Raw genomic sequence first — 14,175 nt, 5'->3', positions numbered from 1 at the left:
AACTCAATTTTATTACGGTAAGCGACATTTCAAGTCCACTACCACATTCAATAGAACCTGAGTTAACTAACTCCGTAACATAAGTCAATCCAGCAATCTCTAGGTAAAATTAAATATTTTTATGAACAAGATATTTTGTGACAGTATCTGGACTCCAAAATTCTCTGAAAATTCGAAGCATTTTTTAAAAAGCCCCCCCCCCCCCCAGTGAAACGTCGTTTCTGTTACGAGTGGTTTTTCTCAAGCTGGATGTTGAACTAAACAGTTAAAAGGAACACGAGTGACAACGGCAAGCGCTCTATGGAAACCTCAAAATTAATATCGTATCACCAGTAGTTTCTCTGTAGTGACTGAGCAGTTGTTTGCCCACCAATCTGAACTTCAAACGACATTACGAACTGTTTTGTTCTGGATCTGGATTGAAATCAAGCACCTATAGTCATTTTAAGTAAGCAAAGCTTCCGTGCCTGACCGAAACTCGATCTCAGCAACGTTCGTTCCTGGTGACCAGGCGTAAAGACGTGTCAAATATCGAAGTTTTCACCTCAGTTAGCAGATCTGAACTTTTGTTCCCTGTCTGTAATCCTATCAAGACCCTTATCTTCCTACTAACTAACCATGGAAAACATTTACTGTAATTTCAAGCAGACAAGTTTGCATGTTTTTAAAGCGAAGTACCATGACGTAACGTTTTGTGACGGGGATTCGAACCCAGCACGTAATGAGATTGTTAACTAAGTGAAATTGAGATGTCAGATATCGAATTTTTTCACCAGATGTGAGATGTTTTGATCTGAAATCTGGATACTTTTTTTTTTTGCCTGATCGGGTTCAAAAAAAAAAAAAAAAAAAAAGGTTCAAATGGCTCTGAGCACTATGGGACTTAACTTCTGAGGTCACCAGTCCCCTAGAACTTAGAACTAGTTAAACCTAACTAACCTAAGGACATCACACACATCCATGCCTGAGGCAGGATTCGAGCCTGCGACCGTAGCGGTCGCGCGGTTCCAGACTGTAGCCCCTAGAACCGCTCTGCCACTCCGGCCGGCATCGGGTTCAAACACGGCACCTACCGCCGTTGTTTACTGCCCACAAATTGTTTTCTCACCAATAGTCAGAAGTGTGCGTGTCTGACTTGAAAACGACACCTATCGTTACTGTTGACAATACACGAAGAGACATTAAAAATGAAAATTATTTATCACTAGTTGTTCAGTGTGCTCATGCTATAGCTTTAAATGAAACCATGAATATTTCTGTGCTGGCCTATGATTCGAACCCACATATTTGCCTTTCGTGGAGACCTAGAAGAGTCTGCAAACTTGGGATAAACAACGAAATGATCGAACTATATTGTTCCGTGTGACCCAGATATAACGCAAGAGAAGATCCGAATTCGAATCCCAGTCCTGCGCTAAATATTTCAGCATCTCAAGTTCAAACAAAATAAGAGCCCTGTGACCTGATGTGACCATTGGCTCATTCAATAAAATAAAGTTTATAGCGTAAGGAAGCTCACTGGCAACAGAGCTTCTGTTCTCCGCCACTCGCTCCTCTGCTATGGGCCAACCTAAACCGGCTCTAGAGGCCCCTGTTGGTAGCGAAGGGATATGATGTTTATAAACGAGGATTCTGAACTACGGTGCAATCTGACGTTCTTCATTTGGCGTTACGAGACGTGGAGGAGATCTGTTCCTGTTTGTTTAAAATACAGCACGGAAGTGGGAATCGAACCCATATCTCGCAAGGATCAATCCACGAGACCACTGAAGCCTACATTTGCTACATTCATGACTGCGTCGTAACGTGTGATGAGCTTAGCTTACAAATTAGACATCGTGAAAAAATTCATTTCTCTATTAACTGGTTAATTATCGGCAGGCTTATGACACGGAAATCGTGTTACTGTCATGTCAGCGGGATTTAAAGACTCTTTTAGCCATCACAGCCTCGATTCAAATGCATTTTGACATTTTCGCTAATTGAAGAAATTTCTTACATCGACTAATATTATAGCAGAGTATGAAGTTACCAAATACTTCGATTATTACTGTCATTAACTTCTTGAAGAACAGGTAAATATTTGGTTCGCTGCAAATGTTTGCGGCGTGCTGTGGCAAATGGACTGTAACAAGTAGTTATTTAACACTCAAATATGGGGTGCCATTGGTTACACGTCTCGTTCACCTCTTGTTCGCACTGACGGAACTTTGAACAGTGGACCTTACATTTCAGATGTGTTACGATCCGTGGCTCTACCCTTCATTCGATCCCTGCGAAACGCTACATGTCTAGGGAATACTTTTCAAGTTAATATCGTACATCTCTAATTATTCGTAGATGACATTAAAACTAAATTAACTGAGGAAGAAATTGCGTTGCACTATTTCATTTACTTGCGCTTAGCAAGGGCGCTTGTAAAATGTTAGAAAACTGGCGGTAAACGCCACTTTCAGAGCCAGAGGATGTTAATGTTTTCTGTTAAACATCACGATCATTCTCTCTAAATGACTTGGTCAACGTCACCTATTTCATATAGTACGAGCAAGAAAATACTGCAGAAGATAAACTGTTTTCCGTTGCGATAAATTAATTTTATGTGGTCCAACTTCACATTTTCGCGGAATTACTCTAATTATAGTATCCACTTTAAGAACGTAGGAAATATTTCAATGTTGCAAAACTGACATCCGACGAAGAGGCCTTACACTGAGCCGCCAACCAAGAAGGAATGCAGGTGATAAACGGGTATTCATTGGACAAATATATTATACTAGAACTGACATGTGATTACATTTGCACGCAATTTGGGTGCATATATCCTGTGAAATCAGTACCCGGAACAACCACCTCTGGCCGTAATAACGGCCTTGATACGCCTGGGCGTTGAGTCAAACAGAGCTGGAATGGCGTGGACAGGTACAGCTACTCGTGCAGCTTCAACACGATACCACAGTTCATAAAGAGTAGTGACTGGCGTATTGTGACGAGCCACCATTGACCACACATTTTCAATTGGTGAGAGATCTGGAGAATGTGCTGGCCAGGGCAGCAGTCGAACATTTTCTGTATCAAGAAAGGCCCGTACAGGACCTGCAAATGCGGTCGTGCATTATCCTGCTGAAATGTAGGGTTTCGCAGGGGTCGCACGAAGGGTAGAGCCACGGGTCGTAACACATCTGAAATGTAAGGTCCACTGTTCAAAGTGCCGTCAGTGCGAACAAGAGGTGAACGAGACGTGTAACCAATGGCACCCCATACCAACACGCCGGGTGATACGTCAGTATGCCGATGACGAATACACACTTCAAATGTGCGTTCACCGCGATGTCGCCAAACACGTATGCGACCATCATGATGCTGTAATCAGAACCTGGATTCATCCGAAAAAATGACGTTTAGCCATTCGTACCCCCAGGTTCGTCGTTGAGTACACCATCTCAGGCGCTCCTGTTTGTGATGCGGCGTCAAGGGTAACCGCAGCCATGGTCTGCGAGCTGATAGTCCATGCTGCTGCAAACGTCGTCGAACTGTTGGTGCAGATGGTTGTTGTCTTGCAAACGTCCCCAACTGTTGACTCAGGGATTGAGACGTGGCTCCACGATCCGTTACAGACATGCGGATAAGATGCCTGTCATCTCTACTGCTAGTGATACGAGGCCGTTGGGATCCAGCACGGCGTTCCGTATTCGCCTCCTGAACCGCAATCCCAATAGGTTACAATTCGACCTTTATCAAAGTCGGAAACGTGATGGTACGCATTTCTCCTCCTTACACGAGGCATCACAACAACTTTTCACCAGGAACCGCCGGTCAACTGCTGTTTGTGTATGAGAAATCGGTTGGAAACTTTCCTCATGTCAGCACGTTGTAGGTGTCGCCACCGGCGCCAACCTTGTGTTAATTCTCTGAAAAGCTAATCATTTGCATATCACAGCATCTTCTTCCTGTCGGTTAAATTTTGCGTCATCTTCGTCGTGCAGCAATTTTAATGGCCAGTAGTGTATGTTACCTAGACAAATGTATTATCATAATTTCATTTCTCTACTCTAATTGTCCGCAGCTCGTGGTCGTGCGGTGGCGTTCGCGCTTCCCACGCCCGGGTTCCCGGGTTTGATTCCCGGCGGGGTCAGGGATTTTCTCTGCCTCGTGATGACTGGGTGTTGTGTGATGTCCTTAGGTTAGTTAGGTATAAGTAGTTCTAAGTTCTAGGGGACTGATGACCATAGCTGTTAAGTCCCATAGTGCTCAGAGCCATTTGAACCATTTCTACGGTAATTATTTTTTGGTGATGCGATTTTCTTTTTCGTCAGTGTGTTTCATGTTCTAATTCAGAGCAAGTTCCGTACGCGGAATGATTGCAAGATAATTGTTTTAATATTTGACACACGACCGAAATAATCTCCACATCGCGAATTAGTGACTACCGTCAGTAATTCTAAAGATCTCATCTAGAATCGTTATCAGTGTAGAACTCCAACTGCAGCACCCCAAAATCAGGAAAAGAAATAGAGATAGGTCGTGAGGAAAAGCGAATCAAAATGGTTGGTTGGTTGATTCGGGCGAGGGGACCAAATAGCGAAGTCATCGGCCCCATCGGATTAGGGAAGGATGGGGAAGGTAGTCCGACATGCCCTATCAAAGGAACCGTCTCGGCATTTTCCTAAAGCGCTTTAGGGAAATCACGGAAAATCTGAGTCAGGATGACCGGACGCGGATCTGACCTGTCGTGCTCCCGGATGCGAGTCCAGCGTGCTAACCACTGCGCCACTTCGCTCGGTAGAACGGAATGGCCAGCACCCATTTCAACTACACAGCCTCGCAGCTAGGCACCAGCGACGGTTCAATCCCGCGTCCGGCCATCCTGATTTAGGTTTTCCGTGATTTCCCTAATCGCTCCAGGTAAATGCTGGGAAGGTTCCTTTGAAAGGGCACGGCCGACTTCCTTCCACGTTCTTCTCTAATCTGATGAGACCGATGACCTCGTTGTTTGGTCTCTCTCCCCAAACAACCCAGCCCCAACGCTCTTCACCCCTCCATAACCATGACCTAGGCACCAGCAAATGTTTCCCACTGGCTGATCGTTCTAGCATGCTTCAATGGAGATATAAACAGATAACGCAAAGAGTTTGGCTCCACTAATCGAAGCTAATTAAATGCAGAGGAGAGAGCAGATAGGTGGAAAGAATACATTGAAAGCCTCTATGAGGATGAAGATTTGTCTGATGTGATACAAGAAGAAACAAGAGTCGATTTAGAAGAGATAGGGGATCCAGTATTAGAATCGGAATTTAAAAGAGCTTTGGAGGACTTACGGTCAAATAAGGCAGAAGGGATAGATAACATTCCATCAGAATTTCTAAAATCATTGGGGGAAGTGGCAACAAAACGACTATTCACGTTGGTGTGTAGAATATATGAGTCTGGCGACATACCATCTGACTTTCGGAAAAGCATCATCCACACAATTCCGAAGAAGTGCGAGAATTATCGGACAATCAGCTTAACAGCTCATGCATCGAAGCTGCTTACAAGAATAATATACAGAAGAATGGAAAAGAAAATTGAGAATGCGCTAGGTGACGATCAGTTTGGCTTTAGGAAAAGTAAAGGGACGAGAGAGGGAATTCCGACGTTACGGCTAATAATGGAAGCAAGGCTAAAGAAAAATCAAGACACTTTCATAAGATTTGTCGACCTGGAAAAAGCGTTCGACAATATAAAATGGTGCAAGCTGTTCGAGATTCTGAAAAAGTAGGGATAAGCTATAGGGAGAGACGGGTCATATACAATATGTACAACAACCAAGAGGGAATAATAAGAGTGGACGATCAGGAACGAAGTGCTCGTATTAAGAAGGGTGTAAGACAAGGCTGTAGCCTTTCGCCCCTACTCTTCAATCTGTACATCGAGGAAGCAATGATGGAAATAAAAGAAAGGTTCTGGAGTGGAATTAAAATACAAGGTGAAAGGATATCAATGATACGATTCGCTGATGACATTGCTATCCTGAGTGAAAGTGAAGAAGAATTAAATGATCTGCTGAACGGAATGAACAGTCTAATGAGTACACAGTATGGTTTGAGAGTAAATCGGAGAAAGACGAAGGTAATGAGAAGTAGTAGAAATGAGAACAGCGAGAAACTTAACATCAGGATTGATGGTCACGAAGTCAATGAAGTTAAGGAATTCTGCTACCTAGGCAGTAAAATAACCAATGACGGACGGAGCAAGGAGGACATCAATAGCAGACTCGCTATGGCAAAAAATGCATTTCTGGCCGAGAGAAGTCTACTAATATCAAATACCGGCCTTAATTTAAGGAAGAAATTTCGGAGGATGTACGTCTGGAGTACAGCATTGTATGGTAGTGAAACATGGACTGTGGGAAAACCGGAACAGAAGAGAATCGAAGCATTTGAGATGTGGTGCTACAGACGAATGTTGAAAATTAGGTGGACTGATAAGGTAAGGAATGAGGAGGTTCTACGCAGAATCGGAGAGGAAAGGAATATGTGGAAAACACTGAGAAGGGACAGGATGATAGGACATCTGCTAAGACATGAGGGAATGACTTCCATGATACTAGAGGGAGCTGTAGAGGGCAAAAACTGTAGAGAAAGACAGAGATTGGAATACGTCAAGCAAATAATTGAGGATGTAGGTTGCAAGTGCTACTCTGAGATGAAGAGGTTAGCACAGGAAAGGAATTCGTGGCGGGCCGCATCAAACCAGTGAGTAGACTAATGACCAAAAAAAAAAATCGAAGCTGACAACACAATGTACTTGCAAAACATTGCAAAGGTGAATTCGCCATTTTAGAAATCAAAAATATTGCAGGTGAAAAAGTGCTGTTGAACAGCCAACTTCCAAAGTCTGTAGTGACGTCACAGCGGCAAGCGGCTTCTCTGCTCCCACCGCCGCCGGCAGTCGAGTGACGCGCTCGCCAGTTGCAGCGGCTGCGCCGGCACGTGACTGGCCGGCACACTTACCTGGATGCACCGGCGGCGTTGCGCAACGCGTGAACTAGACCCAGTTGCGCTGCGCAGCCTCCGCGAGCGGCGATAAGCTATCACTTTCACCTTCGCTGCGGCGCGGCGCGCCCCGCCATTCCGCGATGTAAACAGTGTTCGGCGGCCGACGGCAGTGGGAGGGGGCCGCTGTGCGCGTTTAAAAACTGTAGGCGCCGCCAGGCGGGCGCAGTGCAGCCAGTGGCTTGCGGAGGCGCGATCATGGCAGCGACACGCCCCACCACGTGCGGACCGACTGCGGCGTCGTTCGCTGTACTATTGGTGGCTGCGGCTACGTGCGTGACGGGGGCGTCGGCTGCCCACAACTGTGAGTGGTTCTGTCAACCGTTCCCACAACTATCTGCGTCCTTCACACCTACCCTCCAATCGAACGACCTCTGTTCATAGCACGTGTTTCCCCTCCTGCTCCCTAACAAGGTACAGACCGCCTGGTCTCTTGCAGTATGTGTTTTTAGTGATGAATGCCACGAATTACTCATTTAACTGTTTTTTTTTTTATCGCGGTTGAACTGTTACTGCGTGTTTTGGCCCAAAACTTGCGATTGTAACTTGCTCGTCGTTATTTATGTTCGTATTCTAGCGGTTTTCCCAAATATGTGATGCTCAAGTGTAATGTTCAGCGAACTTTTTCATTTCGAACTCGTGCATTTCACCTTATCGTCATAAACGTGTAGTCACATTGTAGTACGATTTCTAAAAACGCTGATAACATTGATCATCTGACGAAAGCTTGATGCCAATGCTCGTTCTACATCTACATCTACTTCTACATTTATACTCCGCAACTCACCCAACGGTGTGTGGCGGAGGGCACTTTACGTGCCACTGTCATTACCTCCCTTTCCTGTTCCAGTCGCGTATGGTTCGCGGGAAGAACGACTGCCGGAATGCCTCCATGCGCGCTCTAATATCTCTAATTTTACATTCGTGATCTTCTCGGGAGGTATAAGTAGTTGGAAGCAATATATTCGATACCTCATCCAGAAAAGCACCCTCTCGAAACCTGGACAGCAAGCTACACCGCGATGCAGAGCTCCTCTCTTGCAGAGTCTGCCACTTGAGTTTGCTAAACATCTCCGTAACGCTATCACGCTTACCAAATAACCCTGTGGCGAAACGCGCCGCTCTTCTTTGGATCTTCTCTATCTCCTCTGTCAACCCGACCTGGTACAGATCCTACACTGATGAGCAATACTCAAGTATAGGTCGAACGAGTGTTTTGTAAGCCACCTCCTTTGTTGATGGACTACATTTTCTAAGGACTCTCCCAATGAATCTCAACCTGGCACCCGCCTACCAACAATTGATTTTATGATCATTCCACTTCAAATCGTTCCGTACGCATACTCCCAGATATTTTACAGAAGTAACTGCTACCAGTGTTTGCTCCGCTATCATATAATCATAGAATATGTATTCGCAATACATTACATTTGTCTATGTTAAGGGTCAGCTACCACTCCCTGCACCAAGTGCCTATCCGCTGCAGATCTTCCTGCATTTCGCTGCAATTTTCTAATGCTGCAAATTCTCTGTATACTATAGCATCATCCGCGAAAAGCCGCATGGAACTTCCGACACTATCTACTAGGTCGTTTATATATGTTGTGAAAAGCAATGGTCCCATAACACTCCCCTGTGGCACGCCAGAGGTTACTTTAACGTCTGTAGACGTCTCTCCATTGAGAATAACATGCTGTGTTCTGTTTGCCAAAAACTATTCAATCGTCCGTAGCTCGTGGTCGTGCGGTAGCGTTCTCGCTTCCCACGCCCGGGGTCCCGGGTTCGATTCCCGGCGGGGTCAGGGATTTTCTCTGCCTCGTGATGACCGGGTGTTGTGTGATGTCCTTAGGTTAGTTAGGTTTAAGTAGTTCTAAGTTCTAGGGGACTGATGACCATAGCTGTTAAGTCCCATAGTGCTCAGAGCCATTTTGAAACTCTTCAATCCAGCCACACAGCTGGTCTGATATTGCGTAGGCTCTTACTTTGTTTATCAGGCGACAGTGCGGAACTGTATCGAACGCCTTGCGGAAGTCAAGGAAAATAGCATCTACCTGGAAGCCAGTATCTAATATTTTCTGGGTCTCATGAACAAATAAAGCGAGTTGGGTCTCACACGATCGCTGTTTCCGGAATCCATGTTGATTCCTACAGAGTAGATTCTGGGTTTCCAAAAACGACATGATACTCGAGTAAAAAACATGTTCTAAAATTCTACAACAGATCGACGTCAGAGATATAGGTCTATAGTTTTGCGCATCTGCTCGACGACCCTTCTTGAAGACTGGGACGCATCCTTGCCTCATGGCGAGTCAAGGCTGAAGTAATAAATTAGTTAAAAACAATTTTGTGCTTCAGTCACTCTCTGCTTACGTGCACTACCCGTTTCGGTGGTCGTGCCACCGTCATCATCAGCTGGATTCCTTTTTTTACCCGTGTAGTTTTTTTTTTTCGAACTTGCAGCATACCGCAGGTGAAAAATAGGTCCACAATTTGTTTTATAATTGAAATAAATGGTAATAAGGTGCATTAAGAGTTTTTTTTCTTGATAGTCACTTGTTTGGGATCCCTACGTCCATTTTCAAACCATCGGTATCGTAAGCGTGAAAATACAGGCTAAAGGCTATGGACAAAAAATTGCTCCTGCGGTGACGATCAATGTCTTATTATGTGGTCTGTCTACTGTTGTTGTGTCGGCATAGTGCCGCTTTGATGGTCACTGCAGGGGCTTGCGCCTGTATTGTCACACGATATGGATGGTTTGAAAATATACATAGGTATCCGAAACTAATCACCATCAAGAAATAAAAACATACTTCCTAATGGATATTATGACAGAGAAAAACCATTTATTTCTTTTCTTTTTGTACCTGTGTCAAGTTTCATTTTCTTTATCGGCGTTTGGCCATCGCCATTCAGCCATCCATTACATTTCCTTGGTGTCATTCTTAACCTTAAATTATTAAGCCCTCGTAAAATTAACTAGTGCAACTGGTACTAGTTTGCGTCCCGCTATTCTGATATTGTCAGTATAGGGTATAAACAGGATATTTTGTATTTATATTGCATCTGACATACCATTGCAGACCTTAAAAGTGAAATTAACAACTGCCGTAACTATACATTATGACATTCTTTGAATAAAATATGCAGTAGTAAAATTTTGATCGTTTAGTACCAATGTATCATCCTCCCCCCCCTTTAGTGTACTAGAGTCAATAGTTATTCTACAATGCACTTCAGTAACTACCGTTTACGAAAAAAAGCATATGAACAAATGATTGAAACGTGATTCCACTACAAACAAGCTTTTGACAGCCAGTGACGAGTATAAAGCCAAAAAGTTTGACGAGCCCATGCCAAGAATGGGAACACAAAGCACATATCTATGATTTAAATTCAATTATAGATGTAAAAGTGACCGAAGTCTACGTGATGATGATGGCAAGACAATCGAAACGCGTGTTAGATGTAAATCACAGACACAAACGTAAGTCGCTGCTTTTTGCATCACCTAATCAGTCGCACTCATTCAAACCAGTGCTGAATTAAGCAAACGATTTGTAATACATTTAATGAAAATATTTACCGCATGGGATCATCTGTTAGACAGTCTGTCGCAAGTTTAATGCATTTTACTGTAGTTCACGTGAACAGAAAGACACGTCTTCCAGCTCGGTCTAGAGCTCAGAAACAGGATTCGTCCAGAAAACCGCGCTCAGGCTGACCGCAGTGAGGTGCAGCCATTACCTCGTCAAATGATGCTCTGGCTTCGAATAGACTGAAAGTCAGTCGTCTACAGCAGCCTCATCTTAGAAGATAACTACTGCAGAAATAATGCTACGGCCAACTTCAGCAAACGTTACTGGTATTCGTCCAGGTTTATTTGAGAGAAACCATTGAAACTAAAAGCAGCGTCTTTAAGGCTGGTGTCGAGGTTGTCGGAACAGTAGTTGACGCACATTCGGGATAAGCGGGATTCGAAACCCTGTCCTACCCTCCATGTTTGAACTGAATCTCAGTAAGATTCCTTTAAAACAAATGCTGCCGATTTACTGCCCATGATTGTCGAGTAGCGAGTTTCTGTCCTTCGGTAATAATGCTGCTGTCGTTGAGCGGATGTTAATGTCTAGTTCTTTTTTTTCTGGTCCTCCGATTAGACCTCGATGTGTACCCAAAGCACATCGTACAACCCCGTGTGTGCAAATGTTGCATAGCTAACACGCTTCATTTCACGACGTCATTTACCGAAAAATCACCTTTTTCTGGGGATTTTACGGACACCATTGTCACATAACCGTATAAAAGAAATATATAGGTTTCGCTCCTAGCTCAGTCCATGAACGCATTACCAGATCCAGCTTCGTGTGTCGTATTCAAATTACGATGTATACCTTTCGACTGAATTGCTGAAAGACCCAGATAGCTGCTGCGGTGTGTGTTCGAAATGCTAATCTCCGCCGGAAAATCGAGTTTAAGTTACTTCAGTCTTCAAACGACACTTCAAGCGAATATTTATTTGAACCACTGAACGAGGTCATGCAGTTTACTGGCTCATCCTGTCCAGCTGAGCTACTTGACGTTCCTACCGAACTACGAAAGGAGGAGAAACCGTAAAAGAGCTTGAATTTAGCTGCAAAATACTATTCGCGGTTTACATAAATACACTCCTGGAAATGGAAAAAAGAACACATTGACACCGGTGTGTCAGACCCACCATACTTGCTCCGGACACTGCGAGAGGGCTGTACAAGCAATGATCACACGCACGGCACAGCGGACACACCAGGAACCGCGGTGTTGGCCGTCGAATGGCGCTAGCTGCGCAGCATTTGTGCACCGCCGCCCTCACTGTCAGCCAGTTTGCCGTGGCATACGGAGCTCCATCGCAGTCTTTAACACTGGTAGCATGCCGCGACAGCGTGGACGTGAACCGTATGTGCAGTTGACGGACTTCGAGCGAGGGCGTATAGTGGGCATGCGGGAGGCCGGGTGGACGTACCGCCGAATTGCTCAACACGTGGGGCGTGAGGTCTCCACAGTACATCGATGTTGTCGCCAGTGGTCGGCGGAAGGTGCACGTGCCCGTCGACCTGGGACCGGACCGCAGCGACGCACGGATGCACGCCAAGACCGTAGGATCCTACGCAGTGCCGTAGGGGACCGCACCGCCACTTCCCAGCAAATTAGGGACACTGTTGCTCCTGGGGTATCGGCGAGGACCATTCGCACCCGTCTCCATGAAGCTGGGCTACGGTCCCGCACACCGTTAGGCCGTCTTCCGCTCACGCCCCAACATCGTGCAGCCCGCCTCCAGTGGTGTCGCGACAGGCGTGAATGGAGGGACGAATGGAGACGTGTCGTCTTCAGCGATGAGAGTCGCTTCTGCCTTGGTGCCAATGATGGTCGTATGCGTGTTTGGCGCCGTGCAGGTGAGCGCCACAATCAGGACTGCATACGACCGAGGCACACAGGGCCAACACCCGGCATCATGGTGTGGGGAGCGATCTCCTACACTGGCCGTACACCACTGGTGATCGTCGAGGGGACACTGAATAGTGCACGGTACATCCAAACCGTCATCGAACCCATCGTTCTACCATTCCTAGACCGGCAAGGGAACTTGCTGTTCCAACAGGACAATGCACGTCCGCATGTATCCCGTGCCACCCAATGTGCTCTAGAAGGTGTAAGTCAACTACCCTGGCCAGCAAGATCTCCGGATCTGTCCCCCATTGAGCATGTTTGGGACTGGATGAAGCGTCGTCTCACGCGGTCTGCACGTCCAGCACGAACGCTGGTCCAACTGAGGCGCCAGGTGGAAATGGCATGCAAGCCGTTCCACAGGACTACATCCAGCATCTCTACGATCGTCTCCATGGGAGAATAGCAGCCTGCATTGCTGCGAAAGGTGGATATACACTGTACTAGTGCCGACATTGTGCATGCTCTGTTGCCTGTGTCTATGTGCCTGTGGTTCTGTCAGTGTGATCATGTGATGTATCTGACCCCAGGAATGTGTCAATAAAGTTTCCCCTTCCTGGGACAATGAATTCACGGTGTTCTTATTTCAATTTCCAGGAGTGTAGGTGTGGAAACGCTTATCGTGTTTTATCTGTATATAACAGCAAATAGACTGTCTACTGTGACTCGTAGCACTGAAAACTTAACATCCACACATTGTCCTTCTGCTCATATGCTATTGTAATTTACTCCTTCTGCTCCTATGCTATCGTACATTACCACTCGCGAAGATGGTTCCGGAAATGAGCTTCTGTGTGGAGAAATTAACTTAACTGCCGTTCCTTTCAGCTATGTGTCAATTTTACACATAATATGAAAACTCTAAGAGAGATGTCCCATTCCGCTGTGATTCTCCGATATTGGACGATACGAGATTAATAGCTGTGCCAACTCTGTTATCGTTCGCACCAACGCAGAAGCTAGCCGTCTGCAGTTGAAACCATTTCGGAATACGCAAATGACGGCCACTGTGACCGCGATGTGAGCTCTGCTTTGTTGTGTAAACAAACGGCCGCGTTAGTCGGTCAAGGTTTCGGAACAGGTTGCTCGCGCCAGGCGCCGAGTCCGCTCCCGTCTGGTTTTCCGGTTCGAAGAGCAACGCGAGTAGCTGCATCTGACGCAACGCGAATTCATTTTTCTCCCAAAGATGTTTTTTTAAGGTCAGTGCGCAGTTATTGGTGATATTTCAGAGGTTACTGCTTTTAATGTAAATGTAACACTGGAAATTTACCTTCCCTTTACTTACTAACCAGTAGAAAATTCATTTTATTTTTTAACGTTCTTTATTCTGCAATATTCGTATTTTTTGCGATAAATATACATTGTTGACCCCTTAGGATGCTCTCCATTCTGACTTAGATAATCCATCACTGTCTACTTAACATTATTTTTGTTGAAGTTACTGAAACCGTCACTAATGTGTATAGTTGTTTATCGTTTGGGCCAAAATAAACATTCCTGTGAAGGGAACATACGCCCAAATTTGAGGTTTCGTCCTCGATACGACTGTGCTGTTATTACGATATCTTTTTCCAGCGTATGTTCTGACCATTGATACTGATGGGTGATGACGCAACAGACCTAGAAATTTCGTCAGGTCGCTGTGTCTAGTGCCATGGAG

The 14,175-nt window shown here is 45.4% G+C and overlaps 1 protein-coding gene across 1 annotated transcript in view; it reads left to right on the top strand.

Annotated features, from left to right (window-relative positions):
- Positions 1-7,232: 7,232 nt before the first annotated feature.
- Positions 7,233-14,175, top strand: part of LOC126235133 (transmembrane protease serine 9) — a 47,363-nt gene continuing 40,420 nt past the window's right edge. The window contains exon 1 of the mRNA XM_049943865.1: positions 7,233-7,338. Coding sequence (XP_049799822.1) covers positions 7,233-7,338 — 106 coding nt within the window. The remainder of the gene's footprint in view (positions 7,339-14,175) is intronic.

This window comes from Schistocerca nitens, chromosome 2, assembly GCF_023898315.1.
Source record: "Schistocerca nitens isolate TAMUIC-IGC-003100 chromosome 2, iqSchNite1.1, whole genome shotgun sequence".
NCBI lineage: Eukaryota > Metazoa > Arthropoda > Insecta > Orthoptera > Acrididae > Schistocerca > Schistocerca nitens.
Note: the sequence above shows the minus strand (reverse complement) of the source record. Positions and strands in the feature narration are given on the sequence as shown.